The following is a 13,929-nucleotide window of genomic DNA, read 5'->3' as shown; positions in this document are numbered from 1 at the left end:
CCCCTAGCACGCAGCTGTTACGAGTGACCGTTGCTTTCTCACACAAAATTAATGTCGTGTACATAATTTGCACGAAGGACATGAATGTCCAGTTACTCGATCGAGCTTCACTGGCAGTATGTGAACGTTTCACATAATTATTCCCGGTGAAACTCGCTCGACCTTGTATTCCCATAGGAATTTGGTGAGTGTTTGTACTGTTCAATTCACAATTTAATATTTTTATCAAATACAAGACAGTGAACCAATAATATTCAACGGTAGGTATTATTATTCTGTAATCTGTGGTTTTATCAAAAAAATTGATGATGTTATTACTTTTTCACGACACCATAATTTTGAGGAAAATAAACACTGAATCTACTAGGATTTGGTATTTGACCTATTTAAAGTATGTACATACCTTAATGAATAATATGAAATGTAATATAATATGTCTAAAATAACTGTTATTCTTGTTTATTTAAATCGAAGCGCCTGGCTTTAAGCGTCTCATCTACGCACACCCTAATTAACTTTCACTTTTAGACTGAGCTACATTACAATATTAATTTTTCATGCAAAGTAAAAACATGGAAAAGTGTGCCATAAAATGGCAACACTGTTGCTAGGATACCGAGCGTTTTTCTATTGGAGGACGAAAACATCCGAACAGCAGCCGAACGTTTGATTAGGTCACGTGGTACTTTTGAGTCTTCGTGGCGTAGCTTGTTCAGCTGCTCGTCGAAGCGGCTGTCGGACGGTTGTCTCTCAGCGAGTCTGCGTACGATGTAGCGGCCATTTTTGTTCTTGGTTCATAATAACGTGCGCCTATTTATGTATTTATACGGATATTTAGGAAATTTTCACGATGACTATTATAGTCTTTCTGATAGATACATCAGCTTCTATGAACCAAAGGGCTTATTTGGGCGGACGCCCAACATTGCTCGATGTAGCCAAGGGCGCTGTGGAAACGTTCGTAAAGGTAGGTGCAGTGTCATCGACTCTTTGAAGTCTAGTTTTTGTGAGTGTTTCGTTTTTAGAGTGCTAATGTGTGAAAATGGTTACTTCCTAGGTTCGTCAACGTTCTCCTGAGAGCAGAGGTGACAGATATATGCTTCTAACTTTCGAAGAGCCTCCCGCGAACATCAAGGTTAGTGTAGCAAAGTGAACACGTTTTTGACGAATTTCCTGTAGTGTAGTAGCATAGGCTGGCATATTTAAGCCGGTTCTGCAGTGTCCTCAATTGAAGCACTATAATCTGCAATCCAAAACATTTACATATTTTGAACGTGCGAAATTTACTGAAATAGACAGCACGACGTAAACAGGACGAGCCGCCGCCGTTGCTGCCTTGCCTTGCCTTCGCGATAGCGCTCACGACTGCGCGCTCGTCGCACTCTCATTGGCTAAGCCGGCTCACATAGCGAAATGGCGGTTTTGGGGGGAAATACAAACATTGCGCATTGATGTTTAGTTTGCGGTAGCAGAGTGCCCCAACTCCTACTGTATCTCAGAACAATTAATTCCAGTTACTTTCTTATAAGCCATATTACAACAATTGATATTACTTGCCAACATTGACAACTCAGTATAATTCATGACTCCACAACTAACTTGCAAATAATTTCATTCCAAGGCTGGAAGCATTAGCTATTTGGCTAAAACCGAAATATTAAAGTTGGTTTTGACTTCTTACTTTGTACAAAAACATGTAAAACATTTCTGGTATGCAGGGCAATGTATAATATGTAACAAATAGACCTGTCACTGTTTAATTAATAGCATATTGTTTCTTTTTTATTTGATTGATTGTTGAGCTTGTGAAAAATGCCATCTAGGCTTTGATTGTTCACTTATATATTTTTATTATCTTCTATATTAGTACAAGTATAGGTTGCAGATGACACATTACAGTTTATATTACGGTTTTTTTATTATATTATCAAAATATAATCCACAATTTTATGAAATGAATTCCATTTAATCTATTTTCCAGGCCGGTTGGAAAGAAAACTTGGCAACCTTCATAAATGAGCTCAAAAACTTGCAATGCCTTGGTTTGACTACTATGGGTGCAGCTCTAAAGCATGCTTTTGATGTTTTGAACATAAATCGAATGCAAACAGGCATAGACACTTATGGCCAAGGAAGATGCCCATTTTACTTGGAACCCTCTGTCATAGTCGTTATTACAGATGGTGGGAAGCTTTCTAGCAATGCTGGTATTCAGGAAGAAGTAAGTATAATTTTATTATAAGTATTGTTTTCAATACGACACCCAGAAACTTTTAAAAATGTTTCCTTTATATTCTACTGGTGAAAATATTTTTTTTTTCAATAACACTAAGTTTTGAAATGGTTCATCATTCTGCGTTACAAGTAGGTCAATGATTACAAATAAATTAATCATTTCTTTCTTTTTTATTAAATGTAGGTTGATCTTTTTATCTAATAATCTGAAAAAAAAAATCAAGGTTAATCTTATTATCTATGAACAGATAGATCACTGATCAAAATGATATCTATACTCTCTCTTGAGCCTTTTGTGCCCAACAGTGGGATGTATGGGGTAATGGTGACTCATGGTTGTTGCCATGCCATAAGCATAAAAATACCATATTTGATGTTTGTTTACATTCATGGGAGAAATGTTTGTATGGCCTACATTTATTTCTCTCGTGAGTTTGGGTGTAATTTGTGGTTGTCTATATGTGTGTCCATGGCACCCGCGACACAGGGTTTCCCTAGTGCGGGGCTATGTTGAGTGTGTGCGTTATTTATTATTTATTATTATTTATGTAATTCAATTGTTTTTTTTTCTGCTGTATGTTATGACATCATACATTATGATTCATTATCAATTTGCACATCTTATATTTTTGGTGTTTACAATAATAAAGTTTCTTAATTCAAGAAACAATAAATCTAAAATAACTTGTTTCAAAGAAGGATATTATTGTTCAAAATACATTCAGCCAGATATTATCGGCGTGATAAGGTTACTGCGCCATGAATAATTTAATTACATAGCTATAAATTACACAATTTTATCACAATTTTTTTTTGTTTCTCTAATATGATCAGTTAAATTAATTGATGGATGTGAGGGAATCTATTCAAGAGTATTTTGCCATCTGAATGAAATTATCGTACAAGTAATTGTAACATGGAGTATAAATACAAGCAAAAACAATAACATTAACACGCTTTCACTATCTTATCTTTCTTTGTTGTGGTTTTGGCTAGTTGATTATTGCAATGTAGTTTGTTTTATATTTTTTTTTCAGAAGAACAATATTGTCTCCTGACTTTAATTTACAATTTTGAATTGAAGTGCTTTCGGGGACAATGATCATGTACTTTTTCAACCTCAAATCATGTTTTGTTATGTAGTGTTTGGATATTTGGATGTTTTCAATTCTAAAGTTCACTTTTCTCGTGAATTTCTGATGCAATATGAAGGCAGTTTCTTAAAAAGTGTTTTTTCTTCTAAATCCCGGGAGATCCGGAGCTAAAAGAAAAAATATTTAAGACAAAGTGACAGCATATAAAGTTTTCATAAATTTATGTTGGTACTAGCACTATATGAAAGCAATCCATTTAATTACAAAAAAGAAAAACAAATAATAAAACACAATAATAATAAACTTATGCATCTCATAAAACATTTAGACGAAAACCAGTCGTAAAATATAATATTTTGTTCCTAACTGAAATAACGCCTCCTACATTTATTTCTCTCGTGAGTGTGGGTGTAATTTGTCGTTGTCTATAAGGGTGTCCCGAAACATTTCTTTTTTGTTTTCCCCAAGACCTCTTGAAATTTGTGTAATCGATCATAGATTACGAGAATAATTTAAAAAATTAAATAAAACTATATCTTTAGGGCTCTACAAATCTTCAAAGTTTAAAAAAAATTATTTTTAGGCGACAATTCGCTAACCTTTAATTTCGGTTTCTGAACTAAATATGAAAAATATTTACTTTTTGTTCTATTTAGGTGTAATACATACACACAACGTTCCGTTTTGCATGCAACGACACGTTACCAGCGACTTCGAATTTGCAGGTTTCAACCTGCAAATTCCTTCGAGATTCAACTTGTTTCGAGGACTTTCTTAACTTGACTCGCGAGTGTTTTACTTGTACCCAAAGTAATTTTTAAGCTATAAAAGTACAGATGCGATTGTTACAGTGTTAAAAGTGAACTTTATGATTTTTAAATAATGAGTTCGAGGCGTAGTGAGACTACTTGTGCCACACTTGGACCATACAAAGAACTTGACGATCGGCAGCTACCAACTATAAGTGACGTCATTAAATTTATTTTATTTATTAAGAACGACCTGAAATTGAAGTATAATGGGAAAGATCCATCCAATTCAGATATATATGCTATTGTTTATGAAGAGATCAACAAAATTTGGACTAAAACTTCGATTCCAATCGTAACTAAGGAACGAGTTATTCAGTTATTGAAATCTTATTTTGAAAAGTACCTCAATTTGAAAATATACCCCAAAATCAAACGAAATGATAGTTATGAAAACCAACTGAAGTGTTTTTTAGAGTTATCTGAGAGGCTTTTCGACGTTGCTGCTTGTAAATGCATTTCGTTTGAATCTTGTTCGTGTTAAAATCTAAGAAAGTTCCCATCAATGAGAGAAGTTTCTTGTTGGATCAAAGAAATGACAGGAAAATGGTTATAGGCGGTGTTACAAGAAAGAAACAGCTAAATTAAAGAAACGACTGCAGAGACAAGCTAAAGAGTCAATAAGGGCAGCAAGAAAGTGTATTCAAGAAACTGATTCGATTTCAGCAAATTGTGAAGGTTTGGTGTGTGAATCATACGTGTCTAATGACAGAGACATCCCCGATAAACACTCTCGACAGAGATACCATCGATTTCAACAGCGAATCGGAATACATTACCGTTGCCAACAGTTGCTAAGGTTTGTAATAGATACGGTTTATCGTCACGATCTGCTGCTGCTGTTGCTTCTGCAGTTTTGGTTGACGTTGGCTTGGTTTCTATCGAAGATTTAACTCTGGTTATTGATAAAAACAAGATCCACAGAGCAGTATCTAAAGCCTGAACAGAAGCTTCAAAAGATATTGGAGGTATTGTTATAAAAAGCATTTACTTTGATGGACGAAAGAACAAGACTCTGATAAATGAGAAAATAGGGGATCGTTACCATCGCAAAGAAGTTTTAGAAGAGCACATCTCAATTTTAGCACAACCTGGATCAATTTATTTGAGACACACAACGCCAAGTCGAGGCACTGCAAAGGGAATTTTTACTTCGATCACAACTTTATTAGAGGGTCAAGGTTGGAATTTAGATGACGTGATCTGCGTTGGATGTGACGGAACAGCAACCAACACCGGTTGGAAGGGTGGCGTGATACAATACGTAGAGGAGTATTTGGAGAGACCGTTACAATGGCGTATTTATATGCTTCTTGCCAATGAGTCACCACTTCGTCATTTATTCTTGACCTTAGATGGTTGCACTTCGGGTCCTAGAGAATATTCCGGACCTATTGGAAAACAATTAGCTGATTGTGAAAATAAAACCGCGGTGTCTTTTCGTGCAGTGGCTGGTAATTTGCCAGACTTGCCGAAAAATGTGGTCGATGAACTAAGTACGGTTCAAAAGGATCTTTATGAGATATGTCAAGCTGTATCAACTGGTTCCTGTACTCTTGAGCTGGCAAACCTTAAACCTGGAAAAATGGCACACTCGAGATGGCTTACTTCTGCTAATCGTATACTCAGACTTTATATAAGTACTCTTAATCTATCAGAAAATTTGCAATTTCTCGTTAACTACGTGGTTAAAGTATACGCTCCGATTTGGTTTCTAATCAAGCATAAGGCGTCTTTTAAAGACTGAGCCAAGAATATTTTTCAACTGATTATGTTCTCTCGATTCTTACCCGTAAGTCTGAGATCTGTTGTGGATTCTATTATCGAAATAGCTTTTTTTGCGCACCCAGAAAACCTACAAGTCAGTATGTTGTTTGATGATAGAGATTGCATTCGGGAGCTGGCATTGCGAAGAATAATAAAAGCCAGAGAAGCTGAAAATAGCACTAAACGCAGAATATTTAAACCACCAAAAATTTACTTCTCTGCTAAAGATTACACCGAAATTATTGTGTGGCACGAGTGTCAGCGTCAGTGAGAGTTACAGCACCACAGATGTTTCGACATATTTCTATTGAAGACCTTCAAATTATGACAAAAGTTTGGGAATTGTTGACTTTCCTTGTCACACACAATCTGTCGAAAGATGTGATAAACTGGTAACAGAGGCTCACAAAATGTAACTGTCGTTACTTCTAGAGATGGTTTTGTGAACCAGATTGCAATCTCGAGCAGAAATGCCAAATTTCGGATACAAAAATAGGTTTAAATTTTTTCTTTAATTTTTTTTAATTTTCATTGATCATAAGATCATTTGGTTCTATTGTGCTTCGTTTCATTTATTTTAATAATAAAATATCTTTTAAACTAAATTGTTTTGTTAATTTATGCTACGGTTTAGGTCTGTAAAAATGAAAATCTACAAAACTTCAAAATACGGTAGAAGCCTCAAGATGACACGCAATTCTATTTTTTTACCTTTTTCGTAATCTGTGGAAGATTACGCAAATTTTGATGCCACTTCCAATTGAGTAGCTCGAAAAAAAAAATTTCTCATACTTTGACGGGACACCCTGTTGTCTATGTGTGTGTCCAGTGTGTTGCGTTATAACATGGTCATAACCCACGCCCTCATAGCCCCGCACTAGGAAGACCCTGTAATGCGGGTGCCATGGACACACCAATAAACGACTACAAATAACACACAAACTCACTAGAGAAATAAATATACACCATACAAATATTTCTACCGGCCTGGGAATCAAACCCGGGACCTTTGCGTGGCAGCCCAGCCATATAGTAACCGTTCAGCCACGGAAACAGTAAAATAAGCTATAATGTAGGTATTAAAATTGCGAAAGGAATAGACTTGATAAACTAATTTTATACATTGTGTTACTAGGTGTACATACTATAAGATAAGGAAACAATTTCATTTTTATCTCTATTCAAAAGACATTACTCTGATGATAGACCAGAAAACAGCTTAGTTGGTAAACGTAATGTACTGACAATGGCACATCAGACTACACATTTTTGTTCGAAAATCGCCTCCATTGCAACGGAACAAAATACGTCAATGTGTAGCTTGATGTGCTGGCGTGTGTACATACACTGTAATAATGTAAAAGGTTTATTCAATTTTTCATTAATTCATTATCATCAGCCACTGAGATGAATATAGGCGGTTCCTAATGCACGCTACTAAGCCTAATTTTGCTTCGATTGTTTGGATTTTACTTGTCATAATGAAGTAGGTTACCTATTCAGTGAACTAAGTTGTTAAAATAGTCTCTATTTACTGAATATTTTGAATTTTTTTTTATTTACCATAAAAAATTATGATAATTGATTGGATTGCTTACAAAATGACTGAACCAAATAGCACCTGAGTCTAGGGAATAACTTAAGGTTGTTACTTACTGGTTACTTTAAACATAATATTCTTTTGTTTTACAGTTCAATCTGCCTATGAATTGCCCTATACCAGGCTCTGAATTGACCCGGGAACCGTTCCGATGGGACCAGAGGCTTTTCTCTCTTGTGTTGCGATTGGCGGGTACTCCGGCGGTAGAGAGAGACACTGGCCTAGTTCCATCTGATTCTTCTCCTATTGATGCTATGTGTGAAGTTACTGGCGGTAAGAATGAAAAAGCATACTTTTTTGTTTATTAAAGTTAGCATAACGTACTTTATTGTTTTATTATTCACAAAAAAAAATTTTGATTTTTATTCCAATTTTTAACAAGAACAAATAAATGGTTGAACGAATACCTCGAAAAAGTTTCTACAACCAGTTGATATTGAATTATCATTATTAACAAGTGCTTGAAAATTCCGTTGTTGAAGTTTATGCTTAAAAGTGATTTCATATTAACGGAGAATGGTGTAAGCCTATCGAAAACCAGTATTACCAGTTCCTGAGATGCAGTAGGTACATTTAATGCCAAGGTATTTGCTCTTAATATAAATTTAATCTTTATTTAGTATTTAAATAAACCCTTCTTTTTATTTGTCATTGGCTACACGCAGAAAATTAATAACTTTAATTGCTTGTGCAGAAATAATCCGATGCTTTAATCATCTCAAATTCCTACATTTTTGCTATATACTATACCTGCGAAATGTTGTATGTTTGATTTTATGAATTACCTTTTCTAACTTAATGATTTGTTATTTCGGCCTAATAACGTCCAGTTTATTTAGGACCTAGAATCCTTTTTCTGTTAGAGATTGGAATGTTGACTTTATAGGTGATTGCCATGTCTTCTCACGGTTCATGGTATAATATCTAATATACCCCAACTTTTTGAGGTTGAGTTGGAAAACCTTATTATGAGTGGAAAAGGGATTATGTTTAAATGAAGTAATCTTTAGCATGTGCTAACCAGGAAGCATTCACTTGTAATAAGCAATTTATCATTGGTGTGGCCAGCGTAAACAACGAATATTCGGTTCGCACAATTGTTCGTTAATAATGATATAAACTAGTAGTAGTTGTCATTATAATAGTCGTGTACTCCCACTGTTAAAAACAACATTGTTGTTCTTGGTTAATTTGTAAACGGAAGGTTTCATGTCTAAATAATAACAATAATAATAATAATGTGCCAGACAACCACACTAATTCGAAGTCCCTGTACTATGAGCACTAGAACAATGCACTCTGAGGAAGTACCCGGAATAGCCAGACCAGCAGTCGATTCAGAACTCTTCGGTATTTTAATCGAATCATTCGATTGGATATCATTCTCGGAACAAATTTAGAAAAAAATATTTCCTAAATTGGAGCTACCTGCAATCTAACTCGGGACATACTTATACAGCGCACACAGTGCAGTATATGCATGTTTGCATTCAATATGGTCCTTGCCATGTGATCAGCGAAGCATGTACAACATACACTGATACATAAACAAAAAATGAGATATTGAATATTATAAATTATGCAATGAAGTACCACTAACATTTTTGTTGCCCAGACATTTACCACTGTTGACCTCATCATTACTTTCCTTTTTAAAATATCATCCATGAATAAAGTCATTTCGACTGTAGTGTAAAAAAAGGAAATGAATAATAAAATAAAACACATTAACATCAATGAGAACACCACGAAGCTTAGGGAACACGTCAAATCGGTCGATGACTCAGCCATAGAGAACTATGAAGTACAAAATCCCTCCTTGATATTCTGCAATGGTTAAAAAATTAAACATCCTCTTGAGCAAAAACGAAGTTTAAAATTCTTTAATAATATTCTCCTTTATTATTAATAGTATTTATTATTTTGGATATCTATTTTACACTCGCTTCTCTCATGGTCTAAAAGATTAATTTTGACAATGGCAGCAGAACCAGGAATTCGGGCTCAAGAACTGGCGAATAATACGTATCGTATCGAGCTGGACCCCTTCTGCATTTATGCTGAAAGCGACAAGCTACAGAAATCTAAGTGCGTCAAGCTGTTAGTGAGGCTGACTGGAATGAACCCATTTGCAGACAAAACAGTTGGAAATATTTCATTGGAGGCTACTACATTTCACCATTTATCGTTAAATAAAGATCATTTTTGTTTTAGGTCGCTCCTATTGCATCACATCACATCGTATGTTGATGCAATGCATCGACAGTCTAGTTCAGAAGGTGCAGAGTGGTGTCGTGATCAATTTCGAAAAGATAGGACCGGACCCACCGCCTATTGATGGGAGTAACAGTCGGGATGGAGGGGAACAGACCGATGAGATAAACCATGATGGTGAAAAAGATTTGGACGGCGATGGTGATAAAAATGGGGTGAGTGAACTTATATCTACTAATAGGAAATGAAACTATTTTTCCGGATTTAAATCGCGTATATGTGTTTTTTCGAACAAACCGACGTTTCGGGCCTTTTACAGTTCCCATGGTCACGGTTGACTGTTTAAACGGTGTTTTGACGGTTGAGTGTTTGGTTGGCGATTTAAATCCGGAAAAATAGTTTCATTTCCTATGTGTCACAATCGCGAAAACCTAAGAACTCGTTATATCTACTAACTTATTTGAAGTGTTTATTTATAAAGTACTACCACATCGTACATTAGAACATTTAAACATACAACATACGGTATTCTACATACATACATCTGATATTATGACAATTATGGTGTACGTAGCGTTTACAATAAATGGGTTAATAAAATAAAATTATATAAGCTTAAATTATTTAAGTTATTAAAGTTTTTTGCGATTTCTGACATTTCGAGTACTCTTACCTCAGTTGGTCTATTAGAGACTTATTAATCCTTACCAAAGACAGAATCGAATGGCATAAAAAGTTTTGTAAAATTGTCTTTTATCTTGCTGACTGTACCATTTTTTCAAAACTGAATGCCAATCAAAATGTCTTCAAAATTCTTGGATAGTCTAGAAACGATTTCCTGTAACTACAACGATTAAGGTAGCTGGCCTTACTGGCCCGTCTCAAATTCACACCCTGTATAATTATTCATATACATACATATATATAATCTCTGATCATAAAAATAATCAGAGATCGGTATTGACACAGTATATTTACCATAACTTCAGGTACATGGAGTGTAGTTAAACCTCCTTCAGAAATCTTGGAATGATTAAAAATAAAACACAAAAAATCGAATTAAATATATTTTTACTTAAAATTGTAAAACTTTTCTTGTAAAAATGTCATAGTTATTAGTTACTACTTTAATTTCGTTGCTGTGGTACTCATAGTACTGGGAAGCATGGTTTGAGACCAGATAAGTAGTGTTATTTTCGGGATCATTATAATTTTTTATCCTTATTGTTTGCCAATAAATATAAATCATGAGAATTGTAAATAAAAACAATTTGTTTCTTTCGTTCTTAAACCAATACCTTTTAATACTAAATTGCTTCCATCGGATATATCCTGTAGATTTAAAAATAGCTCCGCCCAACCTTTTCGCTTTTGACCTTTCCGCGAATCATCGCCTGTGTTACTAAGCGCAAAATCAATAACACGTCGTAAATTGTACAACTACATAATACGATTCACAACTGCATTACCAACACGCACAAGGCTTTACGAAATATTCATATGTAAATTGCCAACAATTACTACAAAATTGCCTTAATTCATTTTAGTATTAGTTGGACATTAGTTCTCGAGGTTGAATTGAAAATGTTTTAACTTTTTCGTTGGTGTATGACATGTAACATTTGTGCAGAACAGAAATTGTCGACAACCAACGACACCAACTATTTGGTCTCACATTAAGATTTTGCCCTTTAATATGAGTACCAGATTAACGGCGGCTTCGGGAGTTACTTAAAACACTCGGACCAGAACTAATTTAGAAAACATTGTGTCCTAAATTTGTCCATTGGCTCTACCGAGAATCGAGCCCGGGACCTCACCATATGTATAAGGCCGCCGAGTTCGTTCAATAGGTTAATTACTTTTAGTATTACATTTTAAATCTTTATTTTTGTGTAATTTCTTGCTCATAATATCACAGGACAATTCTATGTTAATTTCTTGGGCGTTAGATTATTTTATAGCTGACAGCCAGACGACTAAGAAACGTACATAAAGTTTCCTATATTAACCATAAATACTAATTAGTATTGCATGTGCCATGAAATGACGCTAATGTTCAATATTCAATGTGTGAAACAGTATTCGACTTCAAACTCAAGCAATTTTTTTTAATTATTTTAAAATCATCGTATAAATTCGTCACGAATAGACGTAATAAACAATTTTGATGGAAATAAGCTTAGCGTGTTCTATCTTGTGATGGAACTCATTCATTTTCGTCAAAATTGTAAGTTACGTCCACGAGATTCAATTTATATTGCCGCGGAACTTAATGGAAGTGGATTTTTGTAACCATAGCATAATACACTTTATGTCAATTGTGTAACATATAAACTAGATGCGAGTCAAAAAAAATAGGTCGAGCGTCTTCCGAAGAATTCTTGCAGTGTCAATTGATTTAAAGTTCATTGTGCTATGTACAATTTCGTTACAAAAAATTCCCTCCCATCCCGTTCCGTGGTAATGTAAATTGAGCCTTAATCTTGTAAGGAACGATATCGTACCCTCAATAATAAAGTGACGTAAACCGAAAACCATGTTTTGTGAAACAGACAAAAATTATTTAAAAAATGTGACGTAGTAGGTGATGACTTGATGAGCCATGGGCCATGGACCGTTTTGACATACTTTTTATTACTCATTTATTTTAACCTGATTTTTTCTCTATTTATTTTCTTTGTATTTTTTGTTTTATGAAGGAATAATGTAATTTTCTAAAATAGTTAATTTGTAATTGATGTATACGTCAAATAAAGCAGAGTTTATTTTTATTTTATTTACTAGCTATTATATCGTCGTCTTGGAGTGAATAGCTCGAATGTGATTTCTACGTAATATTTCTGGACAAATATAAAAGTGTGATGAAACAAATATAGTAAACATAATGTGTTTGCATGTTTTGCATGTACTTAGCATTTTAATTAGTTTAAATATTATACCTTCTTCGGATGCTATGTTTCCTTTATAATAATAGCCAAGAGCATAACAAGTTTTGCTTCAACGAAAATCAGTATAAACATACTGTAAAAGTGCGTATCTGAGGTTTTCACACTAAAACGCGCCGTTTGCCTGGTGCCGTTTATGACTAAATCCCATTAAATTTATTTATTAACAGTTTTCCAAAAATGTTACTTTACGAATTACACCATTTTATTAATGAGAGTGCCATGTATATCTATGTATTTTTATTATCTCACTACAGCGCTGGAACGGCGGACAGTATCAAGCCTCCATGGGTACGAATCAAGGCCAAGGGGCAAGCGCTCCTCAGGCGTGGCACTCGTGTCGACGTCTCATTTACGTGCCGAGAACTGTATCACAAAAGGGCTTCGCCGTCGGTTTCTGGCCTATACCTGAATCATTTAGGCCGGATCCTAACGCTCCTACACTGGTAAGTTAATGTTACTAAACCAAAGGACTACGTTGTGTATACAGAAATGGTAAGTATACAAATAATACATGAGAAGTCATAAGTTGAATGTAAAATTTGTGTACTGTAATAATAATATTAAAAGTCTAATAGAAAAGAAGGGCTGACAGGTCGCTTTAGACATTTTAATTTTACTTATTTTTGTTAGTAAAAAATTATTTAGTAGTGGACGTGCAGTGGTTAAGATTACACACAAAAATATTAATAGTCTTTGTTTTCAAGAGTTTGTAAAAATATATTTAGTATTATAGCTCCACTTTTGTGACTATGCACGTACGGGCAACAGCACGTGTTTTAAAGATTTCATTTCGACTCTACGGCACTTACGATAAGACGATTGGAAGCTTAAACTCGGCGTACTATTTTGAATATCTTTCGTGCATAGACTAAATCCAAATTTCATATTCTCGTCATTTCGCTTAAGTTCAAATGAATTCAATTTCTGTTACTGAGAAAAGCAACGATTGACTTGAAGTCATTTTGTATTGACGACATTTCGTTGTTTTTAATTAATTTATTCATCATCCTTTAATTATTTCAACCTGTATTTTCAGCCTCCTCGTTCAGCTCACCCGGTGGTGAAATTCACGTGTTCAAGCCAAGAGCCTATGGTGATTGACAATTTGCCTTTCGATAAGTACGAGCTCGAGCCTAGTCCGCTTACGCAGTTCATATTGGCACGGAAACAACCTACTATTTGCTGGCAGGTTTGTGAAGTATCTTGTTTTTTTTGTGATTACAAGTTTGCGTCTTAATACGTAGTCTAACCGTGCCCTT

The 13,929-nt window shown here is 34.8% G+C and overlaps 1 protein-coding gene across 2 annotated transcripts in view; it reads left to right on the top strand.

Annotated features, from left to right (window-relative positions):
* The first annotated feature begins 501 nt into the window (after positions 1-501).
* LOC113230019 (integrator complex subunit 6) overlaps positions 502-13,929 on the top strand; it is a 23,144-nt gene continuing 9,716 nt past the window's right edge. Inside the window, exons 1-7 of one of the 2 annotated variants that reach the window (XM_026463744.1) lie at positions 502-967; positions 1,058-1,135; positions 1,982-2,221; positions 7,598-7,778; positions 9,720-9,934; positions 12,925-13,113; positions 13,707-13,859. In XM_026463744.1, the coding sequence (XP_026319529.1) occupies positions 851-967; positions 1,058-1,135; positions 1,982-2,221; positions 7,598-7,778; positions 9,720-9,934; positions 12,925-13,113; positions 13,707-13,859 (1,173 nt within the window). In that variant the 5' untranslated portion in view covers positions 502-850. The remainder of the gene's footprint in view (positions 968-1,057; positions 1,136-1,981; positions 2,222-7,597; positions 7,779-9,719; positions 9,935-12,924; positions 13,114-13,706; positions 13,860-13,929) is intronic. The other variant, XM_026463745.1, reaches the window with a different exon arrangement.

Source organism: Hyposmocoma kahamanoa, unplaced genomic scaffold, assembly GCF_003589595.1.
Source record: "Hyposmocoma kahamanoa isolate Upper Pololo Valley unplaced genomic scaffold, ASM358959v1 63, whole genome shotgun sequence".
Lineage (NCBI taxonomy): Eukaryota > Metazoa > Arthropoda > Insecta > Lepidoptera > Cosmopterigidae > Hyposmocoma > Hyposmocoma kahamanoa.
Note: the sequence above shows the minus strand (reverse complement) of the source record. Positions and strands in the feature narration are given on the sequence as shown.